The sequence below is a fragment of the Astatotilapia calliptera genome, unplaced genomic scaffold (genome assembly GCF_900246225.1).
Source record: "Astatotilapia calliptera unplaced genomic scaffold, fAstCal1.2 U_scaffold_2, whole genome shotgun sequence".
Lineage (NCBI taxonomy): Eukaryota > Metazoa > Chordata > Actinopteri > Cichliformes > Cichlidae > Astatotilapia > Astatotilapia calliptera.
Window position 1 is genome coordinate 660,460 of NW_020535729.1, and position 13,605 is coordinate 674,064.

Below are 13,605 nucleotides of genomic sequence, written 5' to 3' on the forward strand. Positions count from 1 at the left end.
CTTTGAAGTGAACGACGCAAGCCGGCTCCTTATCGCAAGCCGTCACATGGGTTTTTTTTTTTCTCTCACCCTCTCTCTCGCACTTTTTTTCCACTTCACTCTGCACGTGAGCCTTGTGCTTTAGATGGGCAGAGGGGGGAGGGGCGGTAGTTATACTCAGTAGCACAGGAACAGAGCCAGAGGGAGAGAGAGAGAGAGAAAGAGAGCAGGGTACGGTGTACATTTTAGGACATCGTCAGGTATCAGACAAAAAATTGTCAGGTGTCAGTTGTCAAAAAAAAAATTGTCAGGTATCAGACAAAAAATTGTCAGGTGTCAGTTGTCAAAAAAAAAATTGTCAGGTATCAGACAAAAAATTGTCAGGTGTCAGTTGTCAAAAAAAAAATTGTCAGGTATCAGACAAAAAATTGTCAGGTGTCAGTTGTCAAAAAAAAAATTGTCAGGTATCAGACAAAAAATTGTCAGGTATCAGAAAAAAACTTGTCAGGTGTCAGAAAAAAAATTGTCAGGTGTCAGACAAAAAAGTTGTCAGGTGTCAGAAAAAAAATTGTCAGGTGTCAGTTGTCAAAAAAAAAATTGTCAGGTATCAGAACACAAGGTACCAGAGAGAAAATCTTCCTGCAGGTGGCGCTGCTGTCATGTCCCACCCGAATTGATTTCCAAATATGTCATCAACGTGTGACCGTGGGAGAGGGTAAGGTCATTGACCTCACCGGAGTTTTACCGTGGTTCAGGCTCCTAACGACACAAGGTAAGTTTAACTTTTTCTCCCTTTTGTTCATATTTTTGCCACAGTTGTGTTATATTAAGTTGCAGTTATGTTGTGAAAGTTACATATCAGAGACGGAAAGCCAGTTTTGTACGAAACCAAATCAGTACTATTTTTGTCTGGCTAATTCATTCTAGCTAGCGACAGTGGTGAAACGTGATTCAAATTTAAACTGTTCAGTAATTGTTTTGTGTACATTTCAGCAAATGGACAAGCTGAAAGCTCACGAGCAGCCTGCATCCTTTCTGTCGCTCTTTTTCTTTATTTCTCTTTTCTATATTGCTACTGTCGGGATATTTTTTGATCCCGATATGTTTTTTTCTGTTGTTGTTTTTAGACTTTGCTGCAATATGTCATCTGACGATGATGAAAGGAGTATCCGACTCTGGCTGGTTCCCATGACTGTACCAAAAATACATTTTTTTTTTTTTATTAAAAAAAGAGCATTAAAAATAAATGACTAAAGTACAACTTATTTATTAACTACTGTTCACCTCTTTCGTATCAAAGAAGTGTATTTTTTGCTACACATGTTTTATTTGTGGGCACTGAATAGACGATGCTTTTAGTGTAATTGCCACATAAAAAGATTTAGTACTTTACTGGTTAATTACTTATGTTCAGTGTAAGAGGTGGGTGATCAATTAGACTGTTGTTGTTACACTTAACCTTTCAAGATATGATGATAATAACATTGTTCAACAAAGGCTTAAAACAAAAGGAAATCAGCTGTGCACTGAATTCATATGGGCATAAAATAAGGTAAGTCTGCATTTCAACAGTTTCCGTGACAACTCTCTAAAATGACAAAACATGCAGTTTGCATTTAATATAATGTAAGTCTGTGTTGTCTTTTAACAGTGAGAGGCATCTGAGACGAGTTTTAAAACTTCTAGGGTTGAAGCGAAGATGCCCCCAACGACCTTTTACTGAAATCCACAAAGCTGTGGAGGTAAGCGTTAAAACATCAGTGCAAAAAATATATATTTTCCTGAAGTCTGTGTCATGAGCTATTGTAGAAACAATAAATGTTATTTTCTGTAGTGATTTAAAAAAAAAAAAACATTCAACTGTCTGTTTGTTTGTTTTTTAGAGTGAGATGAAACAGTGGTCTCCTGAACAAGGAATCAGGGCAATGGTAAAGCGGGTAAGGGATGTCAGAGGAGTGCGGCCTTGTTACAGGTTGGTTAAATAGTGTGTATATGATCGAGTGTTCTCTTGTTTTACTGTTGAGCTCAGAGTAAAATCTATTGTTACTGTAGAGACGATGTTGCTAATATAATGAGGTATATGGATGCAAGTGGTCTTCAGAGGAGATCTCCTGGAAAGAAGAAAATTCCCCGTCGGAATTACATCAGCCGTGGTCCAAATGACACACGGCACATTGATGGTATTTATTTTATCTTTTCAATTAACCTTCCAAACATGTTTTGATGGTACTTCTGTTGAAACAAATTGTAATTATTATTTGTTGTTTCATATAGGCAATGATAAACTGAAGTTCTTTGGAATGTGGATACATTTGGGGATTGATGGGTAGGTTTGAATATGGCATTCGCTACTTAATTTATTATATTCAGTGATAGTACAAAGTTGCTTCAAGATAAGGATGTGCGGTAAACTGAGGTGTTATCTCTCCTGAGTAGTCTAGGGCAGGGATGGGCAAGTCCAGGCCTCGAGGGCCGGTGTCCTGCAGGTTTTAGATGTGTCCTTGATCCACAGCTGATTCAAATGGCTAAATTACCCTCACAACATGTTTTGTAGTTCTCCAGAGGCCTGGTAATGAACTAATCATTTTATTCAAGTGTGTTTACCCAGGGTGATATCTAAAACATGCAGGACACTGGCCCTCGAGGTCTGGATTTGGCCAAGCCTGGTCTAAGGGACCAAGATAAAGTATGAATAGTGAAGGAGGATTCAAGATGGCGGTTTTTAAAAGGCTTATTTCCTGCTAGTCTTAAAGTTCCATTTCAGACTGGCAGTTAATTTCAGGGAGGGCCAAGACCAACACAACAAACAAAACATCCCTGATATAAAGTAAACAGAATTTAACTCCAAAGAAAATAAAATGTACAATTTACGATAACCTACCTAACCAACACATAAACAGGAGAATACAAGGGATTACAAAACAAAAGGCAGCTCTCCCCTCGCGTCAGTCTGAACACAGTCAAGAGTCACATTCAATTCCAAAGGCATGTAAGCCTACACAACTATGGCAGTCAAAATGGCCGGAGGAACCAGAAACAACGCCTAGACATAATACAATGGAAAACCAGCATACTCTTGGGGAATGTAACAAAAACCAAACATAGTGCCAAAACATGATTAAATCATATGTACAAGTGGCCACTTTTCTGTTTCTTTCTTTTCAGATTTTCCAGGAAGGTTCTATGGCTAAAGGTGGGCACATCCAACCGCAAGCAAAACTTTGTGGCCAGATACTTCTTTGAGGCTGTTCAAGAACAGGGTGGTATGCAATATAATAAAAAATGGAGGGTTAAAAAAGATTACATTTTGTTAATAAATTTATTTTTTCATCATTCACTAATTATCTTCAGTTTGTGTCTTTAGGCTGTCCTCAAATGATTCGGGGGGACAGAAGAAAGGAGAACCTTGTTGTGGGTCAAATGCAGATGGCATTTCACATGCGAGATCTTGGGAATCAGGCATGGAGGTGCTTCAGAATGGGGACATCAGTGCACAACCAGGTATGTCTTTAAGCTGGTAAATGACTATTTCTAAAGTAACAACCTGACAACAAAACTGATAATGTCATGTTTCTGTTGTTTAGAGAGCTGAATGTTTCAACAGTATTTTAAAGCGGACATGGATTAAGAAATGGCTGACAACATTTGAGGTAAAGCAAATCTTTCACCTGTAAAACCTATTAACAAAGAGTAGCCATCCAAATTTCGTTAAACATACGATGGATTAGTTTATCTGAAAACACAAGGCCAGAATCTGTGTTTATGTACATCTGTACCTTTTCACTAATGAAATTCTCACCTTCACAACTTATGTCTTTTTCAAAACAACATGCGTAGGCCATGATGGAGTCTGGGATCCTTGAACTGGACAATCCTGTGCACATGTAAGTCAATATTTTTAGACATGAAAAATAATCAAGCAGCAGTATGAAAGTATGTGGTCTAGGAATGCCTTTGTTTTTTGAGTACTGATTAAAATTTAGCTTTTACTTATTCTACCTCAAAGAAGCAGATGAACATATTAATTTTTTAATTCTCCTTTTTCATAGCAACTGCTTGCAGTACTCACACTTGCCACTGCTTCAAAGAGACTTAAAAACGGAGCAAACAGTTTGGAACACCCATGACATCCGCAAGCAACGCAATGCACCTGGTCCATTTGGGAAACCCGACCTTCTGTTTACCTCACCACCTCCTGGTATGTCATTTGAAAGCCTGTGGGGTTTTATTTTTTTGTTTGTTTTTTAACTTTCATTAGTTTACTTTTACTTTGATATAGCACTCTTCACAGGATAAAAACCACAAAGTGGCTTCACAATAATATAAAACAGATAAACATAAAACAGCACAATCGAACATACAGAATAAATGCAATCAAGGAAACGTAATGATGGAGGCAGAGCATTCCATGACCTGGGAGCCACCGCTTTGGAAGATCTCTTGCCTCTGGTCTTCTGGTGGGACTACTAACAGCCATTGATTAGATGATCACAGGCTGGGAGAGGGAGCGTGGGGTTCTATAAGATCAGAAATTAAGGCAGGAGCTTCACGATTTGGAGCATTGAAAGTCATTACTAAAATTTTAAAATGAATTTTCTAAAATATACTGGAAGCCAGTGTAATGAGCGTAAAACTGTTATAATGTGCTTTCTCTTTTGTGTCTTCTGAAGAAGCCTACTTGTAGTACAATAAGAGATTTCTGAATTTCTACTGTCAATACTAAAATGGCTTCATATTGACACCTTTAACTAAAAATTTATCTAAATGTTTGAGTGATATTTCCATCTTTAAGTTTCTGTAATAACATCTGTAAACACTGACTGCTTCTTATACAGGTTCTAGAACAGCTTTGTCATTATTCATTTATTTTTAACATTCAAAGTGAACATCTTTTCAATATTGTCTTTCATTCGTAGGATATGGCAATGTGCTGCACATTGTTGACCCAGACCTTTTAGACTATGCCAAGCAATTAATCTGTGAGAGGGAAGAGCCTTCACTGGTAGCAAACCAGGAATTCAGAGACATGTGCCAGAACATTTTAGAAAACAGCCAGTTTCCCTGCACACCTGATGGTTGCCTTGCTGCATACCTCATGCTAGTCCAAGAGCTCACAACTGCCATGAACAGAAATGCAGTTCCTACACTTTCTACGTTTGCCGAGGCAAATGACATATACATCTTTCTGAAGAGAGAGAGGATGGAAGGTGCACCAGTAAACATTTCCAATGACCAATAAAATCATACAACAGTGTTTGTTAACATTTATTTATCCTTGTTTAAAATCAACAGGTAATTTGAAAACTGTCTGACCAACAAAATGTACAATAAAATGTTGAAATACAATTGACAAGGTGCCATCTTTCATAATGATTCAGTGTTTCATTTACCACAACTTTTGTTAACAATAATGTAGAACATAATTCACATTGAAAGACTTTTGAACTGCAGACTGTAGCAACATTACCACTTGTAGCCATATCGGCTCGTAAGATCAAGGCCTGACTTGAGAAACTTAACAACATCAGATGCGGAAGGCCTTGAGTCTGGGTCATAGCTCACCAAACCACCAAGAAAACTGTTTTTGTCACTGAGATGTGATAGGGCATGTGGTGGGGTTTTGGTGGCCATTAGTGCAGCCAGTTCTCTTTGTTTTTTAACCATCCACGGAGCGGAACCCGTCAGGATCTCCAGATATGTGGCTCCGAGGGACCACATGTCTGTCTGGAACGAGGCCTCTTCAAACATCAGTATGCATTCAGGGGCCATGTAAAGATATGTGCCACCAGCTGGACCAGTAGCCTGGGCAGTGAACTTACTCCCTTGACGAAGCATCACAGTGTCTCTTATGTTTGCCATGCCCCAGTCTGTCAGGACTGCCTTCTTAGAAGGGTGGTGAACCTATAAGGTATACATATGAGAACTTACCAGGTTGTCTAAAATTTCACAAATGTTATCAAAAATGTCATTCCAAAGACCACAGCTCATAATTGGGGAAAAAAAAAACCCTCAAAGCTTTTAGCACCCAGATCACCCAATCACTGCAGATTTATTCTGAGATTGTTTATTATACCCAACATTAAAATTAACAGATTGGTTAATGATCCAACCCGGTTTTATAGTCCTGTGCATTTTTTAATCCCCATTCCACTTAAGCAAGTGGTACAGACTAATAAAATAATAGAAACTTTCAGTTTGTAAAGCCTAAACTTACAACATGTTTGGGAATTTTGTAGGTGTGCAAGAACCAACATATTAAAGAAAAATTGGACTATTAAAGAAACAATGTAAGGCTTCTTACTTTAAAAAAAAATCCTTTATATGAATATGCCAGAAAAGTTTCTCATTGTTCAAATGTAGTGTTTAATAGACTGAAGAGAATAAAGTTAAATAAATAATATACTATTTTTATTTTGATCTTCAAAAACAAAGTGGAGAAAAAGAAAAATACAATATGGCTTACCATGACATTTGCTGGCTTTATATCCTGGTGAATGATTCTCTGTGCATGGATGTACTCTACTGCCATGGATAAGTCCAGTGATATGAAACCGGCATCATCCCCTTCAAGCTATCAAGACAATATATAATATTAATAAAACAATGCATAGCCAGGTGTGACAATCTAACATGTCTACCACTGGAAATGTATTACTTCAAATAGGATTAGTATTCAAATGCAACTGCTCGTAAGCTTTCAGCTTGTCCATTTGCTGAAATGTACACAAAACAATTACTGAACAGTTTAAATTTGAATCACGTTTCACCACTGTCGCTAGCTAGAATGAATTAGCCAGACAAAAATAGTACTGATTTGGTTTCGTACAAAACTGGCTTTCCGTCTCTGATATGTAACTTTCACAACATAACTGCAACTTAATATAACACAACTGTGGCAAAAATATGAACAAAAGGGAGAAAAAGTTAAACTTACCTTGTGTCGTTAGGAGCCTGAACCACGGTAAAACTCCGGTGAGGTCAATGACCTTACGCTCTCCCACGGTCTCACGTTGATGACATATTTGGAAATCAATTCGGGTGGGACATGACAGCAGCGCCACCTGCAGGAAGATTTTCTCTCTGGTACCTTGTGTTCTGACACCTGACAACTTTTTTTCTGACACCTGACAATTTTTTTTCTGACACCTGACAACTTTTTTTCTGACACCTGACAATTTTTTTTCTGATACCTGACAATTTTTTTTTGACAACTGACACCTGACAATTTTTTGTCTGATACCTGACTTTTTTTTTTTTGACAACTGACACCTGACAATTTTTTTTCTGACACCTGACAATTTTTTTTCTGATACCTGACGATGTCCTAAAATGTACACCGTAGCAGGGACAACAATGTCACATTAGAAAGGTATAGTGATCATCCACAACTATTTTCAGTTGCAGATGATAAAGGATTCAGAAAGTTTATTTATGCGGGCCCATATGACAGAGAATATGCATCTTCTTTATGTTTTCATATTATAATTTATATTTAATTGTGTTGTGGTTTGCAGTGTTTTGTGTTGTTTCACTTTAAATTTGTAAAAGGAAAAAGCTGAAAATTTAAATAGTTAAAAGTTGAAATGTGAATAGTTGATTTTTGTATTATATGATTTATTTATTACATTTTATGTGGAATGAATAAATAAAAGTGTATTTACGGTGGCTCCTAGAGACGAAGCACATATAAACTTCAAATCACGTACGAACTCTGAAGCATGTACAAACTCCAAAACATGTAAAAACACTTACAAACTCCAAAACACGTAAAAACTCAGAAGCACGTACAAAAGACAACAGAAGTGCTCCAAGATGCTGGGCGCAGTGTTGAGCTTTTGTTATCTTGTGGCTACACAAGCCAGCAAGTACCAACGACCGGCTTTGGTGTGTGGTAGTAACAGGTAAATGAACTTTTTTTTAAATTATTTGAATATATATATGAGTGCTTGTGTATGAATACACAAACAATAGACACATGCTTTCAATTGTGTAATTTAAGTGATCTAGTAGCTCTGCTTTGGAAGTTCAGTTCATGCTAGAAATGTGTTTTGGAGTTCGTACGTGTTTTGTCTCTAGGTGCCACCGCATATATTTATATATAAACATATATAAATAAAACCAAATTTTTTACGTTAGTAATTCCTTTTGTGCATAATTTTATATTATTGTTAATAATAAATTAATTAAAGCAACAAAACAATCTGAAGAGCCGGTTCGGAGCCGAAAGAGCCGGCTCTTTTTAGTGAGCCGAACCGAAAGAGCTAGTGATGGGATTTCCGGCTCTTTTTAGAGAACCGGCTCTTTCGGTTCGACTCACTAAAAAGAGCCGGCTCTTTCGGCTCCGAACCGGCTCTTCAGGTTGTTTTGTTGCTTTAATTAATTTATTATTAACAATAATATAAAATTATGCACAAAAGGAATTACTAACGTAAAAACAAGTGGTTTTATTTATATATGTTTATATATAAATATATGCGGTGGCCCCTAGAGACAAAACACGTACAAACTCCAAAACACATTTCTAGCATTAACTGAACTTCCAAAGCAGAGCTACTAGATCACTTAAATTACACAATTGAAAGCATGTGTGTATTGTTTGTGTATTTATACACAGGCACTCATATATATTCAAATAATTTAAAAAAAAGTTCATTTACCTGTTATTACCACACACCAAATCCGGTCGTTGGTACTTGCTGGCTTGTGTAGCCACAAGATAACAAAGGCTCAACACTGCGCCCAGCATCCTGGAGCACTTCTGTTGTCTTTTGTACGTGTTTTGAGTTTTTATGTGCTTCTGAGTTTTTATATGCTTCTGAGTTTTTACGTGCTTCGGAGTTTGTACGTGTTTTTACGTGTTTTGGAGTTTTTACGTGTTTTGGAGTTTGTACGTGTTTTTACGTGTTTTGGAGTTTGTACATGCTTCAGAGTTCGTACGTGATTTGAAGTTTGTATGTGCTTTGTCTCTAGGGGCCACCGTAAATATACTTTTATTTATTCACTCCACATAAAATGTAATAAATAAATCATATAATACAAAAATCAACTATTCACATTTCAACTTTTAACTATTTAAATTTTCAGCTTTTTCCTTTCACAAATTTAAAGTGAAAAGAACACAAAACACTGCAAACCACAACACAATTAAATATAAATTATAACTAAAAGAACATGCATATTCTCTGTCATATGGGCCTGCATGAATAAACTTTCTCAATCCTTTATCATCTGCAACCGAAAATAGTTGTGGATGATTACTATACCTTTCTAATGTTGTTGTCCCTGCCTCTCTTTCTCTCTCTCTGGCTCTGTTCCTCTGCTACTGAGTGTAACTACCGCCCCTCCCCCCTCTGCCCAGCGTAAAGCACAAGGCTCGCGTGCAGAGTGAAGCGGAAAAAAAGTGCGAGAGAGAGGCTGAGAGAAAGAAAAAAAAAAACAACCACGTGACGGCTCGCGATAAGGAGCCGGCTCGCGTCGTTCACGTCAAAGAGCCGGCTCTAACCGTGTGTTCACACCGAACGCGATGGGCGCGTGAAAAAACGCCCCTAACTTGACGCCTGCACATTCGCGACCTCTACGCGTGTCCAAGAAAAATCGCTCGCGCCCCAAAATATCATATTTTCACGCGCGTGAACCGGAAATGTGGGAGGGATGTGGGAGGGATGTGGGAGGAAGTTGTGCTAGACCGGTATCTTTGAAAGATGGCAGCTGTCGAGCTAGCGCTTGAAGAGAGAGTCTCCCTTCTTTATTTACTGTGGAGAGCAGAGCAGCGGCGTAAGAGACGTCCTCGCCGTACCTGGGTCCATCAGGTCCTCGAGACGCGTGATCAGTTTGGTGAGTTTCACCATTTGCTACAGGAGCTGCGCCTGGATGACGGCAGATTCCAGCGATATCATCGCCTGTCACTCGGCCAGTTTGAGGACCTGCTTTCCCGCGTCGGTCCCAGAATTGCCCGCCTAGACACCAATTACAGGCGCTCAATTCCACCAGCAGAGCGCCTGTCCATCTGCCTGAGGTTAGTAAAAGTGTTTAATACGGTAGTCCTGTAATGATACCTGCGCTAATATATGCTAAACCATCCATTTATACACTGCTAACATGGATGTGCTATGCTAAGAGTGAATGCTCTCGGTGTTTACCGATAGCAAACTGGTACGACACGACTTCACAATATTTGTAGTGATACACTGACGGTCTCATCAGGTCCCGATTTAATTCGATTTATGCTGTTATCAGTGTTTGAATGATAGCATGGCTGTGGTGTCATAGGTATGCTCTCGGTGTTTGCTGATATCAAACTTGTACTAGGACCAATGTGGGTTAACCTTTGTAGTGATACTCACTCCTTTTCACATCTAGACCTGGTTTAATTCTGGGATAGTTGAATATTTGTTTAAAATCACGGCAGATTGTTCCAGATTATACCAAATATATATCATGTAATTATCCTTATATTTACAAAATTTTCTATGCAAGATTCATGTTTTGTAATTTCTATAATGTATTTTGTAACTGAAGTACACATAATACTCATTTTGAACACTGTTGTCCAGGTTCCTTGCCACCGGGGACTCCTTCAGGACCATCGCGTTCAGTTTTCGAGTCGGTGTGTCCACGGTGAGCCAGATCATCCCCCAGGTAGCGACGGCCATCTGGGACTGTCTAGTGGACGATTTCATGGCTGTGCCTTCAACTCAAGACTGGCGGTCCATTGCAGAGGGATTCCAGGAGCGCTGGAACTTCCCTCTCTGCTGTGGAGCTCTGGATGGGAAGCACGTCCAGACGAAGGCACCCCCCAACTCAGGATCCATGTTCCACAACTACAAGGGAACTTTTTCCATTGTTCTCCTTGCGGTTGTGGATGCAGAGCATCGCTTCCGCGTCATTGATGTTGGGGGGTACGGGAGGACCAGCGACGGTGGTATCCTGGCCAACTCCACCTTTGGTCAGGCTCTTCGGGCTGGGACTCTCCATCTGCCTCCAGACCAGCCTCTACCTGGTGGAGAACACCGTGGAGCCCAGCCCCACGTCTTTGTGGCTGATGAAGCGTTCCCGCTGCGGCGTGAGCTCATGAGACCTTTCCCTGGACGCCTCCTCCCTTTACAGAAGAGGGTCTTTAATTATCGCCTTTCCAGGGCCAGGATGATAGTGGAGGGTGCCTTCGGTATCCTCTCCTCACAGTGGAGGTTGTATCGGCGCGCCATGGAGCTCCGTCCTGAAATTGCCGAGAAGTGTGTGAAGGCAACGTGTGTTCTCCACAACTTTCTGCGCTGTGTGGACGAGAGAGGGGCACCTGCTGTGGGAGGTGTGGCGCCTGCTGTGGTGGAGCCGTTGCAAGGCCTGGGTCGTGTGGCAGCAAACAACTCCTCCAGAGAGGCTGTCCTGGTGAGGGAGAAGTTCATGGCTCACTTCTCGGCAGAGGGAGCTGTGTCTTGGCAACCAAAGGAGTAGCCTGTTTGAAGTCTGAACGACTTCCCCACAACGGCTCTTTTAAGAGCCACCCACAAACCTCTAAAGAGTGTTCCTGTCTTTTTAACATTTTCTTAATGAATGGAGCTCTATTCCAAAATAAACTAACCTCTTTTTACTCTGCAACTTGTCTTCACTATGTTCCTATATACAGTGTGGTGCAAAAGTTTGGGCAACCTTATTATTAGTGTCTGTGAAGGTTCACAGTCATTATTTTCCTGTATGAATCGCTGTTACAGTAAAAAATGTTACTTACATATATCATATAGGAGACACACACATTGATATACACTACATATTTATGTTATTCCTCTTTTTTTGTGTTGCCAATTTATGCACCTGCTTCATTTAGTTTAAAGTTATTGCACTTTCTGTAAATCCAGTGAACTGCATTTCACTTCTCAAATATCACTGTGTGTCTCCTATATGATGTATTTAACTGACAATTTTTATTGTGACAACCAACGATTTGTACAGGAAAATAATTACTTTTCACAATGTTGCCCAAACTTATGCATCCCACTGTATTAGTATGTTTTGTTATTGGTGTAATATGAAATAAATTCTACTTTTGTCAAGTCCGGTGCCAATATTTGCTGTGTAGTAGAACAAAGACATTTGTCAGTATAAATGTTTATTTGATAAAATATATAAATTCAGTAACAAAAGGATAAATATATGACATCAACTATTTACAGACAGACAGGAATAAAATATACAAATTCAGTAACAAAAGGACATAAATAACATAAATATATGAGATCTAACTATTTACAGAGAGACAGGGATAAAAAGGACCCAGCTTGGAGTGGAAGAGCCTCAGGGAGAAGGAGGAGAAACATAAGAACATTGTTTCTGCCCTGGAGAGCTGCTGCCTCATCAGTAAACTACTGATCATTAGGGTCCAATGTTTCCAAATTTAGCACAGCTGTGCTGTTTTCAAAAACTGATTTATAAATTTGGAATTTCACGAATTCTCGTGTCTGAGGCGGCATAATAGGTAGCATCGTATAATTCTGGATGATTTGCCACAGCACTGATTAGTTTCTCCTCCATTTTGAATGCAGAATGAATGGCTTTGGCTGGATCTGCCCCTTTGAACTAGGTAACAGCCACGTCACCAGGCTCCTGATTGGTTGTCGCGGCGCGATTTTACGCTGGAGTTCAGATTTTTCCAACTCGAGCGGGGGAGGCGAAACGCGCGTATGCACAAAATGCAACACATAAACTCACGCGCGTGGATTTTTTCGCGAGTCAAACGCCTGAAACGCCCTACACTCACGCGCGTTTCTGGCGTTTTTGCGTTTTCGCAACGCCAAAACGCTTCCGAATTTTCACGGGGGCCGCAATCGCGGGTCAGCGCGCCTTTCCATTGACTTTACATGTAAACCTGACGCTCCGCCTGCCTCTATCGCGTTCGGTGTGAACACACCGTAAGAGCCATTTCGTTCGCGAACGACCCATCACTAGAAAGAGCCGGATCTCTAAAAAGAGCCGGAAATCCCATCACTACTCTGCGCTCACTATCCCCTTTAACAGGTCAACCTGGCGGCTGATAGGCCACCTTGGGGAACGCCCCCACCTCACAGGTGCCTACAATTGTCTGTTTAGTCCGCAGTGGATTAAAGGAACATGGTACAACATTAACACACATAATATAAATATGAGGATAAAACCATGCTGTATAAATATAAATAAACAAACATGCAATATAAATATCACAATAAAATCATGCAAATAAAATCAACACTATGTACCAATACACAGATTGTTAAAACATAAAAACACAAATTTCCACTGTGTGACATATGACTTACTTCACGTAAACAAATACACTGCTTTCATCGCACGAAGTCCAGCATTTGGGTCCTACTTCCCCACATCCCCACCATGACACATGGATACGTTTCTCAGGAGTTTTCAGTCATGTCTTTTTTTTTGTCAACCTTTCTGTTTCCACTACAGCTCCTCTTTCATAGACTGTATAAATGTATAAATGACATTCAGGCCTTTTACATTTGAATGCCTCTGATTTTAACATGGACCTCAAACTTACACAGAGAGGAAAAAAAAACTTAAGAAACAAAAAAACGTCAGTGTCAAACTAGCTTTAATTTTATGGATCTGTAGCAATGTCACCTGATTTATCACTCAGTG

The 13,605-nt window shown here is 39.6% G+C and overlaps 3 protein-coding genes across 4 annotated transcripts; 2 read left to right on the top strand and 1 right to left on the bottom strand.

Annotated features, from left to right (window-relative positions):
• Positions 1–592: 592 nt before the first annotated feature.
• Positions 593–5,229, top strand: LOC113017748 (uncharacterized). Of its 2 annotated transcripts, XM_026160861.1 has the most exons (13): positions 593–751; positions 1,107–1,144; positions 1,447–1,531; positions 1,631–1,721; positions 1,863–1,951; positions 2,032–2,159; positions 2,254–2,305; positions 3,145–3,242; positions 3,344–3,480; positions 3,564–3,629; positions 3,817–3,863; positions 4,029–4,177; positions 4,896–5,229. In XM_026160861.1, the coding sequence occupies exons 2-13, from the start codon at positions 1,120–1,122 to the stop codon at positions 5,216–5,218; spliced, it is 1,290 nt and encodes a 429-aa protein (XP_026016646.1). In that variant the 5' UTR covers positions 593–751; positions 1,107–1,119; the 3' UTR covers positions 5,219–5,229. The 2 variants fall into 2 exon arrangements, with proteins under 2 accessions (XP_026016646.1, XP_026016644.1); XM_026160859.1 differs by having other exon boundaries at positions 593–1,144.
• A 1-nt stretch (position 5,230) lies between these two features.
• On the bottom strand, positions 5,231–7,115 carry LOC113017772 (mitogen-activated protein kinase kinase kinase 2-like). Its single transcript, XM_026160892.1, has 3 exons — positions 6,914–7,115; positions 6,443–6,550; positions 5,231–5,880 (listed from the first exon to the last, which is right to left on the bottom strand). The coding sequence occupies exons 2-3, from the start codon at positions 6,506–6,508 to the stop codon at positions 5,443–5,445; spliced, it is 504 nt and encodes a 167-aa protein (XP_026016677.1). The 5' UTR covers positions 6,509–6,550; positions 6,914–7,115; the 3' UTR covers positions 5,231–5,442.
• Positions 7,116–9,680: 2,565 nt separating this feature from the next.
• Positions 9,681–11,657, top strand: LOC113017738 (protein ANTAGONIST OF LIKE HETEROCHROMATIN PROTEIN 1-like). Its single transcript, XM_026160847.1, has 3 exons — positions 9,681–9,689; positions 9,789–9,994; positions 10,533–11,657. The coding sequence occupies exons 1-3, from the start codon at positions 9,681–9,683 to the stop codon at positions 11,428–11,430; spliced, it is 1,113 nt and encodes a 370-aa protein (XP_026016632.1). The 3' UTR covers positions 11,431–11,657.
• Positions 11,658–13,605: the final 1,948 nt, after the last annotated feature.